Raw genomic sequence first — 27,120 nt, 5'->3', positions numbered from 1 at the left:
GCGCGTGTGTTCTGGGTGCCAGAGACCCTTACTCAGGGACCTCTGGGGGACCTCAGGGGACCAAACTACCGTGCCCGACCTGTTCGAGTTCAGCTTGACCTTTAAGGCTGAGGGCGGGACCTGTAGCGTCGGAGCGAGTCTCATGGGGTCGGGGCGAGGTTCCTTTTACCAGCGAGGAATTTAGGGGATGCTGGAGGAACTTACTAAAGAGTAGCCTCACACTTGACGAGAACGTTTGAGGTTCAGAACAATCCCGTGGGAGTAGATGTTATTACCTCCCATAATGAAGAAACGGAAGCTCAAATAGGTAATTTTACCAGGGTCACGCGGTCAGAAAGTGAGGGCGCTTAAATTCAGACCTAGGTCTCTCCGACTCTTAAGCCTGAACTTTTAACTACTATGTGCCACCCAGTGGCAAAGCAACTGTCATTTCAGTAGCCCTTCTCTATTTACATAACCCTGACAACTAGTATTGTTATTTACGTTTTACAGATGAGACGGAGGTCCTGAGAGTTTGACCGATTTAAGGTCACGTGTCTAGGAAGTGCTGGAACCAAGACTTCTTTCAGAGTTTTCTCCAAGTTTAGTGCCTTTTTTTTTGTTTCAAACCACACTATTGCCTATAATCCCAGCACTTTGAGAGGCCGAGGCCGGCAGATCACCTGAGGTTGGGAGTTTGAGACCAGCCTGGCCAACAAGGTGAAACCGCATCTCTACTTAAAAAATACAAAAGTTAACTGGGTGTGGTGGCGGGTGCCTGTAGTCCCACCTACTCAGGAGGTTGAGGCAGGAGAATTACCTGAACCCGCAAGGCATAGGTTGCAGTGAGCAGAGATCGCACCACTGCTCTCCAGCCTGGGCGACAGAGCGCGAGACTCTGTCTCAAAAAAAAAATAAAATAAAATAAAATAAAAAATTAATAGTTGGGATGCTGTTATAATAGCTACAATTTATTGGGTACCTACTGGATGCCAATGAATACATGTAAACAACTAACATAGTGCCAGGAATATAGCAGCTTAATAAATGATGGCTATTATTTTTAAAGCAAATGAGTAGCACAAAGACAAATAATTTCTCTTGATGGAATTTTTAATAGTAGGGGATACTAGAAGTTAGTGATCAGTGTATGAAGTCTAAAAACAGATTTGATGAAAAAAGGAATATTTTTCTTCTTTATTAGTATCAATAGCTACTATTAATTGAGGTCAAGTTTGGACTGTTTGCTTTAACCATATTATTTCATTTAATTCTCTCAATAGTGCCACAAAGAACATATAATAATCCCCATTTTACAGACGTTGAAACTGAGGTTGAGAGAGAGTAAGTCACTGTCCCTACACACTGTACTGTGTGTATGTGTTTTGTTGCTGGTTTTTTTTTGTTTGTTTGTTTTTTGTTTTCTGAGACGGAGTCTCGCTCTGTCACCCAGGCTGGAGTGCAGTGCCACGGTCTCGGCTCACTGCAAGCTCCACCTCCCGGGTTCACGCCATTCTCCTGCCTCAGCCTCCCAAGTAGCTGGGACTACAGGCGCCTGTCACCACACCTGCCTAATTTTTTGTTTTTGTATTTTTAGTAGAGACGGGGTTTCACTGTGTTAGCCAGGATGGTCTTGATCTCCTGACCTCGTGATCCACGCACCTCGGCCTCCCAAAGTGCTGGGATTACAGGCGTGAGACACCACGCCTGGCTTGTTGCTGTTTTTAAGAGATTAGGTCTCACTATGTTGCCAAGGCTTGCCTTGGACTCCTGGTCTCAAGTGATCCTCCTTCCTTAGCATCCCAAATAACTCGGACTATGGGCACCCACCACTATTCCCAGCCATGCTGAGTGTTTTATATGCATAGTATAGCAGTTAACAACATAGACTCTGGAGCTCGATTGCCTGAATTCAAATCTTAGGCAGACTTTTGCTTCTGTTTTCTTATCTGTAAAGTGGGAATAATCATAGTACTTACTTCAGGGTTATCATGAGGCTCAAATGAGTTAACGTGTGTAAGCCACTTAGAATAGTTTCTGTCACGTAGTCATCGTTATATAAATGTTAGGTATTGTTGTCATTATTGTTATCTTTTTAAAGCCTCATTAATATCCCTATGATGATGATGTGGAAGCTGTAGCTCAGAGAGGCTAAATGACCTCCCTAAGGTCACACAGCTAGTAAGTGGAGGAATTGAGATTCCAGTTCCAGATTGCGTCCAGAGCTCAGACACTTCCCCACATTGCTTCAATATATAGCTTAATTTTGTTGGCTAATACATGGGATCTCAACAAATTTTTCTTCAACTTTAATTCTTTTATCTGTGCTGAACAGAATGTTAATTTGTACACCCTTAAGGTAAAGGACCTAAAGGACTGCCTTTATTGAACTTCCACTTTGAAATTTTCTGACTTCTGTGCAATTAAAATCTACGCCTTATGCGTTTCAGCAATGTGGTTTATTTATAGAGTTGTCTTCCGGTTCACGTGTACTGGGTCTGCTTTTGGGTGCTGCGTTTTCTGTCAAAGGTTGTTTATTTCTAACCCATTTTGATTTCCTGTTGCTTTGTGAGTTGGTATTATGACCTGCAACAGGAACACCAGGAAACTTATCTTAAATGGAGCAGCCAGATTGAGATCCTGTAGACTAAAATAAAAAACTACTCATTATTCTACAGCCATATTTGGTTGTAAGTATGAATTAGGCATTAGTTTTATTAGGGAAAAACCTAGATATAGAAACTTCGCTCTGAGCCAAACCTCTGTGAACAGTTCTGCTAAAATAGAGCTTGGCTATTAGCTCCATGTCCTTGGACAGTGACTTACTCTCTCTCAACCTCAGTTTCAACGTCTGTAAAATGGGGATTATTATATGTTCTTTGTGACATTATTGAGAGAATTAAATGAAATAATATGGTTAAAGCAAACAGTCCAAACTTGACCTCAATTAATAGTAGCTATTGATACTAATAAAGAAGAAAAATATTCCTTTTTTCATCAAATCTGTTTTTTTTTTTTTTTTTTTGAGACGGAGTCTCGCTCTGTCGCCCAGGCTGGAGTGCAGTGGCCGGATCTCAGCTCACTGCAAGCTCCGCCTCCCGGGTTTACGCCATTCTCCTGCCTCAGCCTCCCGAGTAGCTGGGACTACAGGAGCCCGCCACCTCGCCCGGCTAGTTTTTTGTATTTTTAGTAGAGATGGGGTTTCACCGTGTTAGCCAGGATGGTCTCGAACTCCTGACCTCGTGATCCACCCGTCTCGGCCTCCCAAAGTGCTGGGATTACAGGCTTGAGCCACTGCGCCCGGCCATCAAATCTGTTTTTATAGACTTCATACACTGATCACTAACTTCTAGTATCCCTTACGATTAAAAATTCCATCAAGAGAAATTATTTGTCTTTGTGCTACTCATTTGCTTTAAAAATAATAGCCATCATTTATTAAGCTGCTATATTCCTGGCACTATGTTAGTTGTTTACATGTATTCATTATTTTATTTTAAGTTCAAAGTTATTTTTATCATTGATGAGGAAAGTGATGCTCAGAAGAGTAAATTGCCCAAAGTTGAGATTTACATCCAGGTCTGACTAATTGTAGGGTATTTTGTACATCATTAATAACATACAAGGTTTCTTTATTGTGTCTGACCCTGACATAATAGTTTTTGAGGCCGGGCATGGTGGCTCACGCCTGTAATCCTAGCACTTTGGGAGGCCAAGGCAGGTGGATTTCCTGAGCTCAGGAGTTCACGACCGGCCTGGGCAACATGGTGAAACCCTGTCTCTACTAAAAATACAAAAAAATTAGCTGGGCATGGTGGTGTGTGCCTGTAATCCCAGCTACTTGGGAGGCTGAGGCATGAGAATTGCTTGAACCCGGGAGGAGATGGTTGCTGTGAGCCAAGATTGCGCCACTGCACTCCATCCTTGGCAACAGAGTGAGACTCAGTCTCAAAAGATAATGAAGATAATATTTTTTAAAAAGTTTGAAAGAAAATATGATAGCTTTCAACAGGTATTATTTTGGGGGGCTTCTGCTGTTTACTGGGTACTGTGTCAAGGGCTTTACTTGCATAACCTCATTAATTATTCCCAACCCTAAGAAATAAGTACAATTATTCCCATTTTACAGTTGAAGAAATCAACGAGCAGAAATATTCAGGAGTCAGTAATGGAGCTAGGATTGGCTTCCAGGTCTTCCTGACAGCAAAGCCCATGTTATTCATTCCATTATGTTGGATCAAAATTTTAGGATGGCTTTTTAAAAAAACATAAGATGTGGGACTGTTACTCAAAGGAAGCAGCTTCCTGGTATTTGATACTAATTGTTCTTAATTTTTAGCTGAGCCATAGCAACATTACTGGCAAAAGCTATTGATATATTTGTCAGTTAGCTAGGGCTGTGTTCTATCCTGAGGTAGTTGTAGGCAATGGCATCTTTCCATGGTCAAAGACCTCAGATGTAGAATGCGTAACTTGTGTTAACACAGTAGAGAGTGGCATTTTCCAGAGCTCTAGTTCTATACCATGGAAGACCTCAAACCTCAGTCATGCTTTAGACTCACATTAAAGGGCATCCTAATTGGTAATCAGTGCGTAAGGAACCAAAGAAAATTTTAATTAAATGCTGTCGTGTGAATTTTCCAGTCATTTTATGCCCGTTGAGATGGTTTTCTTATTTAAAGTCCTCTTCTAGTGCTCTGCCTTCCCTCTTTAAACTTTATCAAGATTTTGTGCTTTTCTCATATAAGGGTTTAATTAGAATCATTGAAATTTTAGTCTGCTGCATATTTGCTTAATGGGCATTTTGGTGCAGTGGAAAGAACTTGGGGTTTGGAGTCCAAAGTGGGGAAGTTTCTTAAATCTCTGTAAGCCTTAGTTTCTTCATTCTGTAAAATGAGGCAAATAATACTTTCTTCTAGGGCAGTTGGGAAAAGGATTAGAGATAATGTATTTAAATTGTCTAGTACTTAGCTCAGTTTATAGGAATTGCTTGATAATTGGTACGAATTATCTGAAGTTGCAATATGGTCTCTTTTACTTAGATCTGCTTTTTGTCTTATTCTTTTTAGTGGATGTTTCCAAGGATTGTCTTCAGTCATGGCCTTGGGATTAAAGTGCTTCCGCATGTTCCACCCTGCCTTTCGCAATTATCTTGCAGCCTCTATCAAACCCATTTCAGAAGTTACACTGAAGACAGTGCATGAAAGACAGCATGGCCATAGGCAGTACGTGGCCTATTCAGCTGTACCAGTCCGCCATTTCGCTACCAAGAAAGCCAAAGGTAGAGACATGTGATGTTCTCTCCTACTTCACCCCTTTCTTAAATTTGGCCCTTGAATTATAGCTAGCAGGCATCTTAGATGTACTGAATTTCTCCCCTTGCTAACTTGAGGAAATGGGGCCTCAGCTATTTCATTTGATTAACTTAAAAGGTTACAGTGGCAGAGATGGTGTTACAACCCAGTGCCTGTTTTCTTATTACCATGCTGCTTCATTTGTTTTCTTGGTAGCTCAGAAAATGCCTAATTTCTTTCTTTTAGATTTAGAGTTAGAGGTATAAGTGCCAAGCAAGCCAGAATGCTTGTAGCAGGGATCAATATATTGTCTCCATATAGGAAGATACATGTTGGAAGTATAATTAAGACCAGAAGGTTGTTGGGTGAAGTGGGTATTAGAGTCATGGATTTAGATGGATGATCTTAATGGCTTGTGTCATCCAAGAATGAGACTTTGATGTACTGCAGGTCTCAGCTTAAATGCTACTTCCTCTGGGAAGCCTTCCCTGACCTCTAAGACTAGGTCAAGTCCCCTGTTAACTGCACTCGTGCATTCTGTTATTTTACCTTTGATGCACTTAAAACAGCAGTGATTAATTAATTAAATGTAAGACTGATTATCATTTATCTGCCTTCTATGCTGGACCTGATGAAGGTAGGTTCTATATTGTTCTTATTTAGCACCTAACAGGGCCTGGATATAGTATTTTTTTTTTTTTTTTTTTTGTTTTTGAGACGGAGTCTCACTCTGTCCACCAGGCTGGAGTGCAGTGGCGCGATCTCGGCTCACTGCAAGCTCCGCCTCCTGGGTTCACGCCATTCTCCTGCCTCAGCCTCCCTAGTAGCTGGGACTACAGGCGCCTGCCACCGCGCCCAGCTAATTTTTTGTATTTTTAGTAGAGACGGGGTTTCACCGTGGTCTCGATCTCCTGACCTTGTGATCCACCCGCCTCAGCCTCCCAAAGTGCTGGGATTACAGGCGTGAGCCACCGCGCCCGGCGGATATAGTATTTTTGACAAATTTTGTTAAATGAAAGAGTGAGTGATAGAAAATTGTCAGTCACACCAGCAATTTGCAGTGGTGGATTAGGGAGTCCTCCCCCAAGAATGGCGCTAGATATATGCTGCTGAATATTTTCCCACTGAGTCTTCTTTTCTAATTTCATGCAGATCTTCCCTTTTCTGTAATAGGAAAATTAACAAATTGCTGAAAGAACGGTAATGCTTAGAAGACTTATATTCTGTTAATAGTAATAACCTTTGATCTGTATGTTACATTATATTTTTTAAAGTTTCCATACATTTACTAATTTTATCCTTATAATTATCCATTGAAGAAGTAATTTTCCATTGAAGAAATCCTTATAATTATCTAGTTAATCCAGATCTCACCATTTTATAAATGAAGAAACTGAGATAATTAGTGAGAAATTTGCCCATGGTCCTATATAATTAATGGCAGAACCAGTAGGCATTTAGTTCTTGATGCCTACAGTATTACAGTCTTCTAGTACACTAGACAGTGACTACAGTGCATAAGCAGAATTTTTTCATATTTTGTAGGCTATTCAGTTTTGTCTTCTTTGCTTGCCTCTATAAAAGTTGGTTAAGCTGAGTGCTGTGGCTCACACCTGTAATCCCAGCTACTCAGGAGGCTCCGGCGAGGGAATTGCTTGAGGCCAGGAGTTTGAGATTAGTCTGGGCAACGTAATGAGACCTTGCCTCTTAAAAAAAAAAAAAAAAAAAAAAAAAAGGCTGGGCCTGGTGTCCTGTACCTGTAGTCCCAGCTACTCAGGAGGCTGCGGTGGAAGGATCACTTGAGGTGAGGAGTTAGAGGCTGCAGAAGTTGGTTGTTTGACTTTTTCTTTTTGATTTATTCGATTCTTTCTTTTATATTAGGGATGCTCATTCTTTGTCAATAATATGTGTTACAAGTATCTTCTTTGCTTTTTACTTTATGATGTTTTTGTTGAAATGGGTTTTAATGTCATATTTTTCAGTCCTTTATTAATTGTGTCTTCTTTAAGAAATACCCCTCTATTGCAAGATAATTTATTTCTGAATATAATGTGAGGTAATTTTTGAAGTTTCCTTTTCAGGTGGATAACAAGTTGCATCAAAATCATTTATTGATTAGCCTATTCTTTACTCCCAGATTTGTAATGTCCCCCCGTTGTGTGAGTTTCTTTATATATATGGTATTGTTTCTGAGCTCTTGATTTTATTGAACTGCTTATCTCTCCCTGCAGTAAATTTCATACTGCCTGACTTACTGTCATAAAGTTCAATTTAGTGGTACAAATCTTTCCCCTTACCACACATATGCTTTTTCTTCTTGACTTTCTCCTCCTCTATATGAAATTTATGATCACAGTGTCAAGTTTTCTCCAGACAGATCTTGCAGAAGGCTAGGAGTGGTGGCCCACACCTATAATCCCAGCACTTTGGGAGGCCAAGGGGGTTGGATTACTTGAGCTCAGGAGTTCCGACCAGCCTGGGCAGCATGGGGAAACCCTGTCTCTACAAAAATTAGCCAGATGTGGTGGTGCATCTCTGTGGTCCCAGCTACTCGGGAGGCTGAAGTGGGAGCATTGCTTGAGCCCAGTAGGTCAAGGCTGCAGTGAGCCATGATCATGCTGTTGCCACTCCAGCTTGGGGGACAGAATGAGACCCTGTCTCAAAAAAAAAAAAAAAATCTTGTGTAGTTCTTTAATCAGGTTTATTTCTGGGGGAATCCTTTTTTTTTTTTTTTTGGTCACTTTTATGTATGTTAGTGTTTTGAGTTATATATAAAGAAAAATGTGTACATAAATCATAAGTTTGTGCTTCAGTGAATTTTCGCAAAGTGAAAATAATCATGTAGTCATCACCCAAATCAATAAATAGATTGTCACTTGTATTTTGGAAACTTACCACATGTCCCTTTGAGTTGTTACTCTCCCACTATAAGGATACATAACCCACTATATTGACTTTAACACCACAGATTAGTTTTGTCCTTTGTTAAGTCAGTATGGATTTTGTGTCTGACTTCTATTGGTAATAATCTATTTGTGACATATGTCTATGTTGTGCACATAATGGTGGTTTGTGCATTTTTATTTTTTTAATGATATTCTACTGAAAGTATATACCACAATTTAATATCCATTCCACAGTGGACAGACTTTTGGGTTGCTTCCAGTTTTGAGCTAAAAAAAAAAATGCTAGTATAAGCATTCTTGTACATGTGTTGTGTTGCACATATGTCCCTTTCCATTCTTCTCCCCTCATGTCCTATTGTCCTCCCTTCTCCTCTCCTCCCCCCACTTTCATTGGATTGGCTAGGAACTCTAGTATAATTTGAATAAATGTGACTGGTGATAATAGGCATCTTTGTTTTATTCCTGATTTTACAGGAAACACTTCTTATATGTTAATGTTAAGAATTATGTTTGTGGAGAAATCATATTACCTGACTTCAAATTATACCACAGAGCTATAGTAACCAAAGCAGCATGGTATGGGCATAAAAACAGATACGTAGACTGTGTTAGTCTGTTCTCACGCCGCTATGAAGAAATACCCAAGACTGAGTAATTTATAAAGGAAAAAGGTTTAGGCCAGGCACAGTGGCTCATATCTGTAATCCCAGCACTTTGGTAGGTCAAGGTGGGTGGATCACTTGAGGTCAGGAGTTTGAGACCAGCCTGGCTAATGTGGCAAAACCCTGTCTCTACTAAAATTACAAAAGTTAGCTGGGCATGGTGGCGCATGCCTGTCATCCCAGCTACTTGGGAGGCTGAGGCAGGAGAATTGCTTGAACCCAGGAGGCGGAGGTTGCACTGAGCTAAGATTGTGCCACTGCACTCTAGCCTGAGTGACAAAGCAAGACTCTGTCACAAAAAAAAAGAAAAAAAAATTAAAAAATTAAAATAAAAAGGAAAGAAGTTTAATTGACTCGCAGTTCTGCATGACTGGGGAGGCCTCAGGAAACTTACAATCATGGCAGAAGGCACCTCTTCACAAGGGGGCAGGAGAGAGAATAAGTGCCCACTGAAGGGATTAGCCCCTTATAAAACCATCAGATCTCTTGAGAACTAACTCACTATCACAAAAACAGGATGGGGAAAACCGCCTTCATGATTCAGTTATCTCCACCTCCCCCATGAGAGGTGGGGAACTACAATTCAGGATGACATTTGGGTGGGGACACAGCCAAACCATATCATTCCACCCCTGGCCCCTCCCAAATGTCATGTCCTCACAATGCAAAACACAATCATGCCCTTCCAACAGTCTCCCAAAGTCTTAACTCATTCCAGCATTAACTCAAAAGTTAAAGTCCATAGTCTCATATGAGACAAGGCAAATCCCTTCTACCTAACCTATAAAATCAAAAACAAGTTAGTTACATCCTAGAAACAATGGGGGTATGGACATTGGGTAAATACAACCATTCCAAATGGGAGACGTTGGCCAAAACAAAGGGGCTACAGGCTCCATGCAAGTCTAAAATCCAGTAGGGCAGTCATTAAACCTTAAAGTTCCAAAATGATCTTCTTTGACTCCATGTCTCACATCCAGGTCATGCTGATGCAAGAGGTGGGCTCCCATGGCCTTGGGCAGCTCTGTCCCTGTGACTTTGTAGGCTACAGTGCCCCTCCTGGCTGCTTTCACAGGCTAGCAATGAGTGTCTATGGCTTTTCCTGGCACACAGTGCAAGCTGTTGATAGACCTACCAAGTTCTGGGTTGGAGGATGGTGGCCCTCTTCTCACAGCTCCACTAGGCAGTGCCCCAGTGGGGACTCTGTGTGGGAGCTCCAACTTCACATTTCCCTTCTGCACTGCCTTAGCAGCTGTTCTCCATGAGGGCTCTGCCCCTGCAGCAGACTTCTGCCTAGACATGCAGGTGTTTCCATACATCCTCTGAAATCTAGGCGGAGGTTCCCAAACTTTGATTCTTGTCTTTTGCGCACCCGCAGGACCAACACCATGTGGAAGCTGCCAAGGCTGGGGGGCTTGTACCCTCTGAAGCAATGTCCTGAACTGTACCTTGGCCCCTTTTAGCCATGGCTGGAGCAGCTGGCATGCAGTCCCAAGGCTGTACACAGCAGTGGCGGGCCCTGCACCTGGCCCAAGAAACCATTTTTCCCTCTTAGGCCTCCAGGCCTGTGATCAAAGGGACTGGTAGAAGGTGTCGGACATAACATTTGCCCCATTGTCTTGGTGATTAACATTCAGCTCCTTGTTAAGTTGTGCAGATTTCTGCAGGCAGCTTGAATTTATCTCTAAGAAATGGGTTTTTCTTTTCTTTTGCATTGTCGGGCTGCAATTTTTCCAACTTTTTTTTTTTTTTTTTTGAGACAGAGTCTCGTTCTGTTGCCAAGCTGGAGTGCAGTGGCATGATCTCAGCTCACTGCAACCTCCGACTTCCTGGTTCAAGTGATTCTCCTGCCCCAGCCTCCTGAATGGTTGGGATTACAGGCATGCGCCACCACGCCCAGCTAATTTTTGTATTTTTAGTCGAGATGGGATTTCACCATGTTGGTCAGGATGGTTTTGATCTCCTGACCTCGTGATCCACCCACATCGGCCTCCCAAAGTGCTGGGATTATAGGGGTAAGCCAGCGTGCCTGGCCAAATTTTTCAAACTTTTATGCTCTCCTTCCTCTTGAATGCTTTGTCACTTAGAAATTTATTCTGCCAGATACCCCAAATCATCTCTCTCAAGTTCAAAGTTCCACAGATATCTAGGACATGGGCAAAAACCCACCAGTCTCTTTGCTAAAGCACAACAAGAGTCACCTTTGCTCCAGTTCCCAACAAGTTCCTTATCTTCATCTGAGACTACCTCAGCCTGTACTTCATCGTTTATATCACTGTCAGCATTTTGATCAAAGCCATTCAACAAGTCTCTAGGAAGTTCCTAACTTTCCCACATCTTCCTGTCTTCTGAGCCCTCCAAGTCTCTAGGAAGTTCCAAGCTTTCCCACATTTTCCTGTCTTCTGAGTCCTCTGAACTGTTCTAGCCTCTGCGTGTTACCCAGTTCCAAAGTTGCTTCTACATTTTCAGGTATCCTTACAGCAGCACACCACTCTTCCAGTAGTGTCTTAGTATTTACTGTATTAGTTTGTTCTCAAACACTGCTAATAAAAACATACCTGAGATGGAGTAATTTAGAAAGGAAAGAAGTTTAATTGACTCACAGTTCTGCATGGCTGGGGAGGCCTCAGGAAACTTACAATCATGGTGGAAGGCACCTGTTCACATGGGGGCGAGAGAGAATGAGTGCCCAGCGAAGGGGGAAGCTGCTTATAAAACCATCAGATCTCTTGAGAACTCACTGTCACAAGAACAGGATGGGGGAAACCACCCCCATGATTCAATTATCTCTACCTGGTCCCTCCTGCTACACGTGGAATTATGGAAACTACAATTCAAGATGAGATTTGGGTGAGGACACAGCCGAACCACATCAAAAATCAGTGGAACTGAATAGAGAACCCATAAACAAATTCATACACCTACAGTGAACTCTTTTTTTGACAGAGGTGCCAAGAACATACATTGGGGAAAGGACAATCTCTTCAATAAATGTTGCTGAGAAAACTGGATATCCATATGCAGAAGAATGAAACTTGATTTCTGTCTCTCGTCATATACAAAAATCAAAATGGATTAAAGACTTAAATCTAAGACCTCAAACTATCAAACTACTACAAGAAACCATTGGGGAAACTCTCCAGTACATTGTAGTGGGCAAGGATTTCTTGAGTAGTACCCCACAAGGACACGCAACCAAAGCAAAAATGGACAAGTGAGATCACATCAAGTTAAAAAGCTTCTGCACAGCAAAGGAAAAAATCAACCAAGTGAAAAAACAACCCACAGAATGGGAGAGAATATTTACAAACTACTCATCTGGTAAAGGATTAATAACAGACTGTATATGTAAGGAGCTCAAACAACTCTAGGAAAAAAATATCTAATAATCTGATTTAAAACTGGGCAAAATATTTGAATAGACATTTCTCGAAATAAGACATACAAATGGCAAACACACACATAAAAAGGTGCCTGGCATCATTGATCATCAGAGAAATGCAAATCACAACTATAATGAGATGTCATCTCACCCCAGTTAAAATGACTTTTATCCAAAAGTCAGTCAATAACAAATACTGGTGAGATGTGGAGAAAAGGAAACCCTTGTACACTGTTGTTGGAAATGTAAATTAGTACAACCACTGTGGAGAACAGTTTGGAGGTTCCTCAAAAAACTAAGAATAGAGCTACCATATGATCCAGCAATCTTACTGCTGGGTATATACCCAAAAGAAAGGAAATCAGTATATTGAAGAAATATCTGTATTCTCGTGTTTGTTGCAGCACTGTTCACAATAGCCAAGATTTGGAAGTAACCTAAGTTTCCATCAACAGATGACTGGATAAAGAAAATGTGGTACATATACACAATGGCATACTATGTAACCATAAAAAAGAATGAGATCCTGTCATTTGCAACAACATGGATGGAACTAGAGGTCATTCCGTTAAGTGAAATGAGGCACAGAAAGACAAACTTTAGTGAGAGCTAAAAATCAAAATAATTCTGTGGATCTAAAAATCAAAACATTTGAACTCATGGAGATAGAGAGTAGAAGGACGGTTATCAGAGGCTGGGAATGGTAGTGGAGCAGTGGGAAGGAGTTGGGGGTTGTTAATGGATACAAAAATTATATACAGTTAGAAAGAATGAAGAAGACCTAGTAATTAATAGCACAACAGGGTGAATAAAATCAGTGATAATTTAATTGTACATTTAAAATTAACTAAAAGTGTATATTTGAATTGTCTGTTACACAAAGGATAAATGCTTGAGGGGATGGATATTCTGTTTTCTATGATGTGATTATTATTGCATACATACATCAAAGTATCTCATGTAACCCATAAATATGTATACTATGTACCCACAAAAATTAAAAAATTTTTAAACAGAAAAAAATTATGTTTGCTTTGCTGTTGGTATTCTCTTTTAAGCAAATATCTTTTATCCCTATTTTACTAGGAGTTTGTTTCATATGGATATTAAACTTTAATCACATGTTCTTCCTGCATTTACTGAGATAATCATTTTTTCTCTGTTAATCTATTAATGTGACTCAACATCAATATGTTTTATGATGTTAAACCACTTTTGCATTCTTGGTACGAGCCCTACTTGTTCTTGATACATAATCTGTGTTATACATTGTTGGATTTGGCTTGCTAGTATTAATTTAGGATTTTTTAGACTATATTTGTATGTGACATTAGCTGTAACGTAACTTTCTAGTTTTCATGAGCATAGTTTTCTAGTATTATCCTTCTCTGGCTTTTGTATTAAGACTACCTGAGCCTCATAGTGTAAGTTGGAGAATGCATCTCTTTTTCCTAATGGGATGGTCTGTAAAAAACCAGGATTATCAGTTCCTTGTGTGTTTGATAGAACTTGCGTGTAAAGTAACATGGATCTAGTATTTGTGTGTGTGTGTGTAGGTAGACTTTAAATCATAGAATTGGTTTCTTTAATGATTATGAGACTGCTTAGATTTTTCTCATTAAGATTTATACTGTTTTTATAATCATGTCCACTTTTTCTTTCTTAATACTACTTATCTGCATCTACTTCTTAATTGTTCTTGACAGAAATTATAAACATTTTAAAAGAGTCTTTAATTTTTTGATCTCTCTTTTTTGCAATTTTATGATTTCTGTTCTTTGTTATTTACTTTCTCCTGTGTACTTGTTCTCTTTCCATCCTCTGGGTTGGACAATTAGTTCATTAATTTTTGGCCTTTCTCGTTTTCTTTTTTTCTTTGAAAAATTCTATTATAAACACGATGCTTTGATATACATACAGTGATATGGTTACTTACATGCAAGTTAACATACTCATTTTCTTACGTAGTTACCCCCTTTTTTCTTTGCAAAAGCACATAAAATCTGTCTTAGCAAAAACTCCAGAGTATAATACAATATTTCTAACTATAGTCCTCATACTGTATATTAGATCTCCAGACTTGTTCATCCTACTTATCTACTACTTTGTATACTTTGACTTATATCTCTCCATTTCCTCACCACCACCACCCACCCTGCCGATCCCTGGTAAGTATTATTTTATTCTCTGTGTGTATTCAGCTTTTTTGTAGATTCCACCTGTGGTTAGGCATGGTCACTCACGCTCATAATTCCAGCACTTTGGGAGGCTGAGGTGGGCGGGTCACTTGAGCCCAGGAGTTCGAGACCAGTCTGGGCAATGTGGTGAAACCTCTTCTCTACAAAAAAAAAAAAAAAAAATACAAAAATTAGCCAGGCATGGTGGCATATGCCTGTAGTCCCAGCTATTCAGGATGCTGAGGTGAGAGAATCACTTGAGCCCAGGGAGGTTGAGGCCTGTAGTGAGCTGAGATCCCACTACTGCACTCCAGTCTGGGTGAGGCCCTGTCTGAAAAAGAAACAAGCAAACCCCCACCCCGAGATTCTGCATACAAGTATAATCATGCAGTATTTTTCTGTGTGTGGCTTATTTTGCTTAGTGTAATGTCCTCCGGGTCCATCCATGGTAAATGGCAAGGTCTCCTTTTTTAAGATTGAATAATATACCACTAGAAGAAGTTTCTGTCTAAATACAACTTTAAATGCTTCCTATGAAATTATTTACTTATTTATTTTAGAGACAAGGTCTTGCTTTGTTGCCTAGGCTGGAGTGCAGTGGCACAATCATAGCTCACTGTAACCTTGAACTCCTGGGCTCAAGTGATCCTCTCACCTTGGCCTTCCGGAGTGCTGGGATCACAGGTGTCAGCCATCGTGCCTGACTTGAGTTTTTGATATTCAGTATTTTTATTATGGTCATTTCTCAATATTTAAACATTTCCATTATGCATTTTTCTATAGTCCATGAGTGTTTATTAAGAAGTGTTTAAAGTTGTTCAAACAAATGGTTGTTTTGGGGTTAGCTTAATTCTACTCTGTTGAGAGAACATATTCTATATAATATAGATTATTTTATCTTTGTTGAGATTTGATTTGTGTGTAAAACATGGTTGTTTCATAGAAGGTCCAAGTGTGCTTGAGAATACTGTATATTCTCTTATTGTTGGGTGTATTGTATTAGATCAAATTGACTAATTTTGTTGATCAACTTTTCTGTTTTTTTATTTGCTCAATTATCAGTTATCAAGGAAGGTATATTAAACTCTCCTAGTATGCTTGTAGATTGATCATTTTCTCCTTTTTTGTTGTTTTTTATTTTGAGACAGGGTCTTGCCCAGGCTGGAGTGCAGTGGTGTAATCACAGCCCACTGCAACCTCAATCTTCTGGGCTCAACTGATTCTCCCACCTCAGCCTCCCAAGTAGCTGGGACTACAGGCACACACTGCCATGCCTGGGTAATTTTTGTATTTTTTGTAAGGACTGGATTTTGCAGTGTTTCCCAGCCTGGTCTTGAACTGCTGGAATCAAGCAATCTGCCCACCTCAGCCCCACAAAGTGCTGGGATTACAAGTGTAAGCCACTGCACCCAGCCAGTTTCTTCTTTTAATTCTATTAATTTTGAGGCTATCTAATTGATATATTTAATCTTAGATATGTTATATATCTTTCGGGTGAATTTTTTCTGTTATCATTTGAAGTTGTCTTCATGATTTCCAATAGTGAATTTTGTCTTAAAATCTTTTTTGTTTGATGATAAGGTGGCTACACCAGCCTTCTTTTGCTTAATGTTTGCCAGGCTTAGAATTTTTCCATCCCTATCCATCAAACTTTCTGTGATCTTATATAATTTTTTAAAACTATCGTGTTATATTCAACTAGATTTTTAAAAATCTTACTGATCTCTCACTTTTAACTGGTCATTTCGATCCATTTATATTTATTGTAGTCACTGCATATTTGTGTTATTTTATTTTGTACTTACTTTTTTTTTGAGGCAGTCTCACTCTGTCGCCCAGGCTGGAATGCAGTGGTGCAGTCTCGGCCCACCGCAACCTCTGCCTCTCAGTTTCAGGTGATGCTTGTGCCTCAGCCTCCCAGGTAGCTGGGACTACAGGCATGCGCCACCATGCCCAGCTAATTTTTTGTATTTTTAGTAGAGATGGTGTTTCACCTTGTTAGCTAGGCTGATCTCGAACTCCTGGCCTCAGATGATCCTCCCGCCTTGGCCTCCCAAAGTGCTAGGATTACAGGCATGAGCCACCATGCCCGGCCTTATTTTGTACTTTCCTTATATCATGTGTTTTCCTTTTTTTTAAAATGCATATTTAAACAATTTTTTATTGATACATATTTGTATATACTTATGGAGTATATGTGATATTTTGTTACATGCATAAATGATTAAGTTAGCATATATGGGGTATCCAGCATCTCAGGCTTTTATCATTTTTATGTGTTAGGAACATTTAAAGTTCTTTTAGCTATTTTGAAATACGCCTTTTTTTTCCTTTTTTCTTCTTTTCCTACTAGATTAAATTTCTTTATCCCTCTCTTTTAAATTCTGCTGATTTGGAAGATATACTTTTAATTTCTTATTGTTTTGATGATTACCCTTAACTGATTTCTTTAACCTTTTTATGGAAATAAAAAAGCACTGTAGGAAAGTGCAGCTATCATAAATTTCACAAGCTGAAATCACTTATGTATCAGCATCCAGATCAAACAACAGAACATTCCTAGTATGTCAAAAGTCCCCTTTGTGCTTCTTTCTAGTAAGTACTGCCCTCGGCCTTTTGCAGATAACAGTTATTCTGACTTCTAGTAGCATGAATTAGTTTTCTCTGTTTTTTTACTGTTCAGTTTATATTCTCATATCTGGCCTTTGTACTGCACAGTTTTGTATTCTTGTGTCTGGCCTCTGTGTTCAACATCAGGTTTGTGAGACTCATTTAAATTTTTGTGTGTAGTTCATTCTTTCTCATGGTTGCATAGTATTTCATTCATAAATATTACTATTCATTCCAATATTGACAGACATATATTTAAATTTTTAATGTACATATTTGGTTCTAAAAGTTTAAAGTTGGCTGGGCGCGGTGGCTCACACCTATAATCACAGGACTTTGGGAGGCCAAGGCGGGCGGATCACGAGGTCAGGAGATCAAGACTATCCTGGCTAACACAGTGAAACCCCTTCTCTACTAAAAAATTAGCCGGGTGTGGTGGCCAGCTACTCCGGAAGCTGACGGGGGTGGGGGGGGTTTGGGGGGGAATGGCGTGAACCCAGGAGGCGGAGCTTGCAGTGAGCCGAGATTGCGCCATTGCGCTCCAGCCTGGGGGACAGCCCGACTCTGTCTCAAAAAAAAAAAAAAAAAAGAACTTTAAAGTTGAAGATATTATTTCCATTGTTTCTGGCTTCTGTTGTTGCTCTTGGAAAGTATTCTAAATTTTAATCCTTCATGGATAATTTGTCTTTTCTCTTGGGCTTTTATAAAGATCTCTTTGTCCTTTGTTTTCTGCAGTCACAACATGTCTAGGTGTGAATTTACTTTTATTGTCCTATTTGAAACTTGTGTTTCTCAATCCGAAGATCCACATCTTTTTTTTTTTTTTTTTTTAATCTGCCCCCCAGGCCGAAGTACAGTGATGCGATCTCGGCTCACTGCAACCTCCACCTCCCGAGTTCAAGCGATTCTCCTGCCTCAGCCTCCTGAGTAGCTGGGATTACAGGCACATGCTACCACGCCCGGCTAATTTTTGTATTTTTAGTAAAGATGGGGTTTCACCATGTTGGTCAGGCTTGTCTTGAGCTCCTGACCTCGTGATACGCGCGCCTCGGCCCGGCAAAGTGCTGGGATTATAGGTGTGAGCCACCATGCCAAGCCCCACATCTTCTGTCAGTTCTGAAAAAAAAAAAAAAACCTAAGCCATTGGTTTCAAATCATAATGGTAACGTGGGCAAATAAATGTTTTAAAAAATCACTCTGTTGCTTACCAGTTGTTTACTTTGGGCAAAACATTCAAATGACTTGTGCCTCTGATTTCTCATCTGTGCAATGAGGGCAATACTAATCTCTATTCTTCCTACCTCAGAGAGCAATCTTGGATAGCAAGGAGGAGAATGTACTTGAAATTGCATTGCAAGTTATAATATGCTACACAAATAGTGCAGGATTGAGCTCAGTGTAGATGTTCAACAGAATTTATTGAATGAATCTCAATAAATGTTTGTTGAATGTTTAATGAATAAACTGTAAATATTATTTAAAATTTTATTTTTCTCCTTCCCCATCCCCTATAAAAGAAATGCGAGAATATTTGCATCGCTCACAGAAATCATCTATGTATACACATAAAATGTATATGAAAAATCACTAGGATGATTTAGACATAAAATGAAATTATATTCAGCTCCCAATGCTGTTGATTTTCTAAAATATAAGCCATTGTCTCTACCATTGGTAGTGTTTAATGTCTGTAAACTACTGTTGTTCCTTTTGTCTGTACTCTGTACCAGCCATCAGATATGTGCGTATCCTTGTCTTAGTGTTCATTTTTTAATGAATTAATGTATTTCCTGTCTCTCTAATTAGATTTTGTGGAGATGGGCTAGTAGAAAGTTCATGGGTTTAAAATTAGGCAGATCTGGAACCAGATTTGACTTTTCCATTTCCTGACCTGTGACATTAGGCAAGTAGCTTTGCTTTTCTCATCTTCTGTTTACTTTTCTGAAAAGTAAGGGATTAATTTAGTTATGGATTCCCTGCCATGTGAATAGTGTTCTTTTAGGTGTTTGAATGACTTAATTTGTATTCTTGTAGCAACCTTGCAATATAGATGTTGTTGTTCTTTTATAGGTAGGGAACTTGATACTCAGAAAGGTAACTTGCCCAAGGTCATAAAGCTAGTATGCATTATAACCAGACTTTTAACCTGGGGTGTCTGATTATAAAGTCTGTCTCCTCACTAGCTGAGGAGGTGTTTAGCACAGCTGACACTCAGTTAATATAGGCTCTTTTTTAGTGGAGTGATAATGTTTTATAATTTTCTAACACTTGACATTTTTCCATGTACATAATAGGCACTTCTTCACCAATTGCTTATTGGCTCTGTTTATGCTGCTGTTGTTTTATTCACTGAATGTTCACTTTTTAGCCAAAGGGAAAGGACACTCCCAAACCAGAGTGAATATTAATGCTGCCTTGGTTGAGGATATAATCAACTTGGAAGAGGTGAATGAAGAAATGAAGTCTGTGATAGAAGCACTCAAGGATAATTTCAATAAGACTCTCAATATAAGGACCTCACCAGGTTAGTAACTGAATCAGTGTTCTGGGGAGGGATGTAATGGAAAGAGCATGGGTTTGGCAGAGTTGAGTTTTAGTTCCAGCTTTACCACTTACTAACTGGTGGCCATGGGCAGTTACTTTAGTTTCCTGGTCCTCTGTTTTCTTGTTTGATTCTGAACTTACAGCTTTGGGGTGAGAGTTAAAATAAATGAGGTAACATATATTATGGTTCTAGCACAGTGCCTGGCGCATAGTTAACACTACATTTATTTATCCATGCAGCAAATTTTTGTCTACTGTGGAACTAGGCATTGTGCTAATGCATAGTAGTGAACAAAAATAGGTATTGTCTTTGCTATCATGGAATTATACTCTCAAAAAAATGAGATTTTTATGAATGTACTATAAACACATCTAGGTAGTATCATAGTAACTGACATCTTTGGTCCGATTTTTCCAATTTGTCCGGTTTGGCAGTTCTTATCCCTTACTGGGAACCAAATGGATACAGACCTGCCCATGTGAGGCATTTCTGTACCCCTGAGCTTGACCAGGAATATTCCGTTTGGGTTAATAACTTCCTGAAAGGGGCTTTTCTAAGTGGGAAATGTCAGAACTGTCTAGGCGAACTGTTTGCAGATGTGATAGAGAAGTGAGTTGTCAGCTGATGGTTCAAGCAGGCAGGAAAAATCCAATTGCTGTTAAATTAGCCTTTTGCAAATTGTCAGCATCCTAAAGTCAAACCTGGGACCCCCTCTGAAGGTACCTGTGGGAGCTTGGGCTGCTTGTACTCATGTCTTGATTAGGGTAGTTCATAAAAAAACTAGAAATAGTTCGCTCTTAAGAAAACCAAGTGAAAAATACAGCTCCACTTATAAACACTATCAGAAACATACCGAGTTCAGAGATGAGATCCAGTGTGAAACTAGAAGAGCATTCCCGTCATTTGTCAACCTTTGGGCTGGGGCATTTCTGCCTTTGCTGACAGTAGAGCATGCCATTCAATCTCTCTCAACTGTTTATTTTAAACTTGCTTATTATTTTAGGTATGAAACTGATAAAGTGCTCTGTCTCCCCTGTGCTTTCTGGCCTGTTAACATTCTGCAGCCGAAACCAGAGAGCGGTTTGAGAGGAGCTCAGGGAGAAATGTGATACTTAAAATTAGCCAGCAAGCTCCACTCTTGTTGAACTTAAAAAGATGATGGGCCTGGAAAGAGGTTGGGAGTGTAATTTGTTAAATGTTAACCTCTGAGAAAATGAGGGGCAGGAATGAGGCTGAGGGAGATTCTCGCTTGGGACAGATTGAGGGAAAAGGATTTGATGCATTGTGTCGATACGGATTTAGGAATGGTAACCACTACAATTGCATTCTGAAAAGTCTGTATGGGGACTTCTGTGGCAAAGGATCTTACGGCAAATCAGGAAGACTGAATTAAGATCCATTTCAAAAGGCCTCCTGTTGGTATTTCCTCTTTCCTTTCTCTTCAGGATTATGTTTGTATAATGTTCTATATAGAACTTGGGGCCTTGAAGAGACTGGATGAAACAGACTAAATTTAGCTAGTCTCTTTTGCCAGATTCTTCCATTTTATCTTTCATTACCGTTTGAACCAACAGGTACCCCCTACATTTTCCTCTTTCTCACAGCAATTTCTGTCTCCCAGATAACTGACACCTTTTAACAGTTGTCTAGATACAGGTTTATTTGTTTATTCATTGTTGTCCTCTTCCCTTTCATCCATCCATGCATGCATTCATTTATCATCACAGCATTATTGAACATGTTTTCTGTGCTGATTAATATGTGCTGTTGATACAGGGAGAAAATATATTGTCCTCACCTTCCAGGAGCCTAGAACTTGATGTGAAAGGTCAAACAAGTAAATCAATATGTATAAAACCATACAGCAAAGCTGAGTGGTGAAGACCAAATGACTTTGGAGTTGGTCAGACCTGGGTTTGAATTCAGGCTCCATTAAGAGCTGTTGTGATCTTGGGCAAGTTACTCTGTATGCCTCAAGTTTTCTTGTCTGTAAGATAGAAATAATAACTATCTCATAGAGTTAATATGATATTGACAGCAAATACATTGTAGAAAGCATTTATCATGATGTCTTGCTCATAGGAAGTTTTCAGTAAATATAGAGAATTGTCATTATTATGGAAATGTGCTCAGATGCTGGGGGCTTATAAAAGGGGTTTGTAATCCAGCCTAGGAGGTGAGACAAGATTGCTGAGATTAAATGCCACTGTATCTGACTGTTAAGGAATGAGCAGGATTTATCTGAACAGAGAAGAGTGTTCGCAGTAGAAAGAAAAATATATGCAAGGGTCCTGAAGCAATTCAGAACAGAGTTTAATTAGAGAATATTAGAGTATATTAGAGAGATTAAAACATGGAATGTCAAGAAGTAATAATAGCATTTACTGGGACACAGTTTAAGTGCTTTTCCTATGTTCTGTCATTTAATCTTCATAAAAACCCTATGAAATATAAGTACAGTTTGTTTGTTTGTTTTTTTTTTTGAATCAGAGTCTCGTACTGTCTCCCGGGCTGGAGTGCAATGGCGTGATCTCTGCTCACTGCAACCTTCTTCTCCCGGGTTCAAGTGATTCTCCTGCCTCATCCTCCCAACTAGCTGGGATTATAGGCGCCTGCCACCATGCCCAGCTAATTTTTTGTATTTTTAGTAGAGACGGGGTTTCACTGTGTTGGCCAGGCTGGTCTCAAACTCCTGACCTTGTGATCCGCCCACCTCAGCCTCCCAAAGTGCTGGGATTACAGGCGTTAGCCACTGTGCCCAGCGAGATATAACTACAATTTTTATGTCCCATTTAGAAATCAGGAAACAGAGGCCAAGAAGGCTGAAGGGATCTACCCACGGTCACACAATCAGAAAGTGGCAGAGTTGGTATTTGAACTCAGGTCATTGGTCTTCAGAGTAACAAAGACTTTTACCATTATACCTCCTGGACTTTTCCAGGTTGAAGCCACTGGTGTCAGCAACCTTCTGTCTCGTGATGACATTGAATCTGGTTGAGTATCTCAAATCACATCTTTGGGCCATAGTATGGTACTGCATTATTCTAACAACATATTGCCAGGACAACTCCAATTTGTTTATAAGACTCCTTTTCCCCCCTTTTCTCTTTGTGTCTCAGAATGAGCCATCCTTGAGTGGTTCCTACTGTGAATGGTAAGGTTTTTCTTCTAGTTCTCATTTGCATAGGAAATAAGGGAGTTTGAATAATGCCTCTTTTCCATCTGTAACTGTAGCTTTATTGCTTGCCTTCTTGCCATTTTTGAAAATTTTTCCCAGGGTTTTCCAGAATTTAGATGCAGATAAAGATTATATCCAGGATAACAGGAAAATGTTAATAGTTTTGTTGTTGTTGTTGTTTTGTTTAATAGGCTAGTTTCTAAAGGGGATCTAAGTACCACAGTGAAGGGTCGTATAAGCAAATGGTTCCAAATCTGGCTGTGTTAGAATCATGTGGTGAACCTAAAAAAAAAATTACAGGCTTCCCCAAATCAGAGGCTCTGAAGCCTCTACAGAATCAGGATCTCTTTGGGGTGGGGCCCAGGAATCTAATTTTCAAAGCTCCCTAGTGATTCTGATGCACAGCTGGATTTGAGTTCCGTTTGTAAGGGAAAGAGCCTTGTTGAAATCAGAATGAAGCACACCTGAGTTTGGGTCTTGGCGTTTGTTTTTCCTTTTGTTACCCCTGTGATCTTGGCCTGTTTATTCTTCCCAAGTCTTATTTTCTCATCTGTAAAGTGGGAGTAATAATGCAGTGTTACAGGGTCGTTGTAAGGACTAAAAGGGATAATAAGAGGTACCAACTTTAATGCATATTTTTTGGTGTTTATTGTATACTCCATTGTTTATATTTAGTTAGACTTTTTTAGCTGCAGTCCTCACTCAAATCCTCTAAGGTAGTTATTTTTTGACTGAGTTGGAAACCAAGGCACAGAGAAGATAAGTAAGTCACCCGAGGTTTCATAGCAAGTAAATGGCAGAGTTGCTTGTGAGGGTGATCAGCTGTTTCCAGTTTTAGTTCAAAAAGCCCTGTCACAGAAAATTCTTCAGCTCCAGGCAAACCAGGATGGTTGGCCACCCTAGTTGCTGGTGAGGAATTCCAACCTAGTTCTGTCAACATTTCAAGCTTTTTCTATCACAGAATACTGCTGTTCCTGTGAAAGCCCCTTGTACACTCTTGTCACAATGGTAAGAATCCCTAAATGTTTGTTGAATCTGAATTATTATTATTATTTTGAGACAAGCTCTCACTCTGTTGCCCACGGTGGAGTGCAGTAGCCAGTACAGCTCACTGTAACCTCTACCTCTTGGGTTTAAGCAGTCCTCCCACCTCAGCCTCATTGCTGAGTAGCTCGTCTTCTAGGCACACGCCACCATGCCTGCTAATTAAAAAAATATTTTTGTAGAGATGTGGTCTTGCTGTTTTGCCCAGGTTGGTCTCAAACTACTGGCCTCAAGCATTCCTCCAATTTCACCCTCCCAAAGCTCTGGGATAATAGGCATGAGCCACTGCATCCAGCCTGAATCTGAATTAGATAGGGACTTAGAGTTGGGGCTACTAAGGTTCTTTGGAATTCTAAAACTGTATAATTTTTCTTCTAGGATCCCTTGACAAGATTGCTGTGGTAACTGCTGATGGGAAACTTGCTTTAAACCAGATTAGCCAGATCTCCATGAAGTCGCCACAGCTGATTTTGGTGAATATGGCCAGCTTCCCAGAGGTAAGGTGGCCTTGCTAAAATCTCTCTCCATGGTCTCTTTTGGAATGGAGAAGACTAGGTCATATCAGGAGGAAGTGTTCCTTCAGCTTAGGATGAAACAAGAGAGAAGACATAATAAACAGAACTTAAGGATAAGGCAAAGCTCTTTTCCCATTGCCAGATTCCTTTTCTGTTAAACATAAATGCTACAGAGGCTAGGTAAGTTGTTTGAATACCCAAACGGGTCCCGTCTAAGAAAAACAATACTGGAGATGCAGTGATTGGTGTTTGGCCAGCGTGGAAAGGTTCTGGTGACCTGGAGAGCCTGTGCCTTGTCTGAGTGGAATGCCTCTGCCCAGCTCCTGCTGATCATTGCCAGGCAGAATGTAGGCCTGGTAATCAGTGTTACCTGATACTACGATTTTTATTTCTAGAAGAAGCTAGTAACACACATTTTTATGTCACATCTTTATTCTTTATCGATGACTAATTCCATTTTTTTTTTAAAGACTGTAAAGCAAATAAAACCATATTTTAATGGGCCAAATGTGGCCTGAGGGCCACCAATTTGTGACCTCTGCATTAGTATTTGGAGTAGACCCTCTAGGAAGTCCTTTTATACTAAACTGACCATTGCAGAATATTGCATGGAACACAGTGCTTCCATAACTGGAAGGTGGGTTGTATTAGGTCATTGCAGCGTTGAGGCTTTCTGATTTTAAGTATAGTTGAGGAAGGTAATTGGCCTTTTTGTTATTGGTCCACTAGGAATTGGCCTGGATTAGGAGTACTAGAGTACCTGGAATTGGGTGCCATCTCTACCACCAACTGGCTGTTTGATCTTGGGCAAGTTGCTTCACTCTCTGGGCCTCCATTTCCTCATCTGCTAATATGAGGTGAAGGAATCCTCCTGTTCTTATTGTCTGTTTCAGTAGTTGTATTCCAAAGTCATAGACCAGCGTTGGACCTGTTGGATTTGACAAACTAGGCTAGAGATAGGAGAAAGGGAACGCCCTTACTGTGAACACACAGTTTCAAATCAAAGGGCTCTGATAGCTAATGGGCCAGGCACACCTGTGAGGGTGCTGTTACCACACCCCTACTCTGTTCTCCATACTACAACCAGAATGAGTTTTTGAAAAATATATATTGTGCCAGGCATGGTGGCTCACGCCTGTAGTCCCAGCACTTTGGGAGGCTAAGGTTAGAGGATCACTTGAAGCCAGGAGTTCAAGACCAGCCTGGGCAACATAGTGAAAGCCTGGCTCTACAAAAATTTCAGAAATAAAAAAATTAGTGAGGTGGGTTGGCCTGTAGTCCTAGCTACTCAGGAGGCTGCAGTGGGGGGATCACTTGAGTCCAGGAGTTTGAGGCTGCAGTGAGCTATGATCATGCCACTGGACTGCAGCCTGGGTGACAGAGCAAGATCTTGTATATTAAATAAATAAGTAAAAATATATATATATAAAAGATTTTGTCATTTGTCATTCCCATGCTTTGCATTTATTGGTGGCTCCCAGCAATCTTTAAGAAAAAGTCCAGAATCCTCACTGTGGTCTAGATGGCTTTGCTTGATCTGGCCTCTGTCTTTTCAGTTTTGCCAGTCTTGTGCCACTGTCATCCTTGTGCAATGCTTTAGCCACACTGGTCTTTCAGTTCCTCAAACACACCAAACGCTTTGCATCCTTAGAGCCTTTGCATATCCTGTTCCCATTGCATGGAACACTGTTGCATGACTAATTGCTACTTATATTTTGGATCATGGCTTAAATGTCACTTTCTTAGAGAAGCCTTTCCTGACCTCTCCAATCGGAATTATTCCTCCACACTAGGTTCTCCTATACAGCACAATTCTTTTTGTTTATTGCACTTATTACTAGTATACATTTGTGTACGCATTTATTTGTCATCTCACTTTTACTAGAGTGTAAACTTGGAATGTAGGAATGTATAATTTGCTCGTGTGTCCAACACCAAACACAGTGCCTGGCACATGGAATCATTTGGTAAATTTTCCTTGAATGGATGAATACCTGTTATTAAGTTGATAAAAGGGAGGCACTCATTCCTGGTGTTACTGAGGAACAGAGAAATTGATGAAAAGGGAGCTGTCAGCTCTTTCTGTTTCTGGCCCCCTCTGAACCACTGAGGCCTCTCCTCCTTGTTCATCTAATCCCATAGGCACTGCGGGCCAATTTAGGGAATAGCCTCCTAATTACACAGCTTGAAGACCTCATCAGGCAGATTGCTTTTTCAGAGCCAGCCACTTCTTTTATTAAATAGCAAATGGCATTCACAGAAGAAGCACCTGATTGGCCACCAGAGCATCTTATGAAGCAGGAGGAGATATTAACAGCTTAATTTTTTCTTAGGAAGTTGGGGTATATCTTCATTTTTCAACTCAGACATCTTTGCCATTTGTTCAAGTTAGAATTCCATGGGTTTTGGAAAAATCCTTACAAGTATATCAGTAGACAGGTTCATTTACAGGGACAGAATGAGGAAGTGTGAGTTACATTGTCTTTTGAATTCCTTTATCTCATCTGTTGTACATACTAAGCAAATAGCTCTAACTAAAAATTTCCTTCCTCCAGCTTAGAAGCTGACCATAGAGTACCCAGGTTCATAGCTTTAAAATGCTGAGCTAATCCTCTCTGTGTTTATGTAATTTCTTTCTGTTTCACATACAGTTGGCTTTCTTTCCAAACCCGAGCATTTCTGTGTCATGCTATAGTGACACGATGCAGATTTACATGCATAATCGTTTTGAATGTATTAAAGACAGAAAACTGTGTTGCATTTGTTTAACATGTGTCCTGCTTGATAAATGATACACATAGTTGCTGCCTTCCATAAACTTGCCTGCA

General features: G+C 40.1%; 1 protein-coding gene across 5 annotated transcripts in view; it reads left to right on the top strand.

The window, feature by feature from the left end:
- The window catches only part of MRRF (mitochondrial ribosome recycling factor), a 64,990-nt gene that overhangs the window by 363 nt on the left and 37,507 nt on the right, over positions 1-27,120 (top strand). For 2 of the 5 annotated variants that reach the window (XM_023198597.2, XM_023198592.2), the window contains exons 2-4: positions 5,049-5,260; positions 19,379-19,534; positions 24,156-24,274. In XM_023198597.2, coding sequence (XP_023054365.1) covers positions 5,049-5,260; positions 19,379-19,534; positions 24,156-24,274 — 487 coding nt within the window. Of the gene's footprint in view, positions 1-9; positions 308-5,048; positions 5,261-19,378; positions 19,535-24,155; positions 24,275-27,120 lie in introns of those variants that run through there. The other 3 variants (XM_023198594.2, XM_023198598.1, XM_023198593.1) reach the window with 3 other exon arrangements.

This window comes from Piliocolobus tephrosceles, chromosome 14 (assembly GCF_002776525.5).
Source record: "Piliocolobus tephrosceles isolate RC106 chromosome 14, ASM277652v3, whole genome shotgun sequence".
Classification (NCBI taxonomy): Eukaryota; Metazoa; Chordata; class Mammalia; order Primates; family Cercopithecidae; genus Piliocolobus; species Piliocolobus tephrosceles.
Note: the sequence above shows the minus strand (reverse complement) of the source record. Positions and strands in the feature narration are given on the sequence as shown.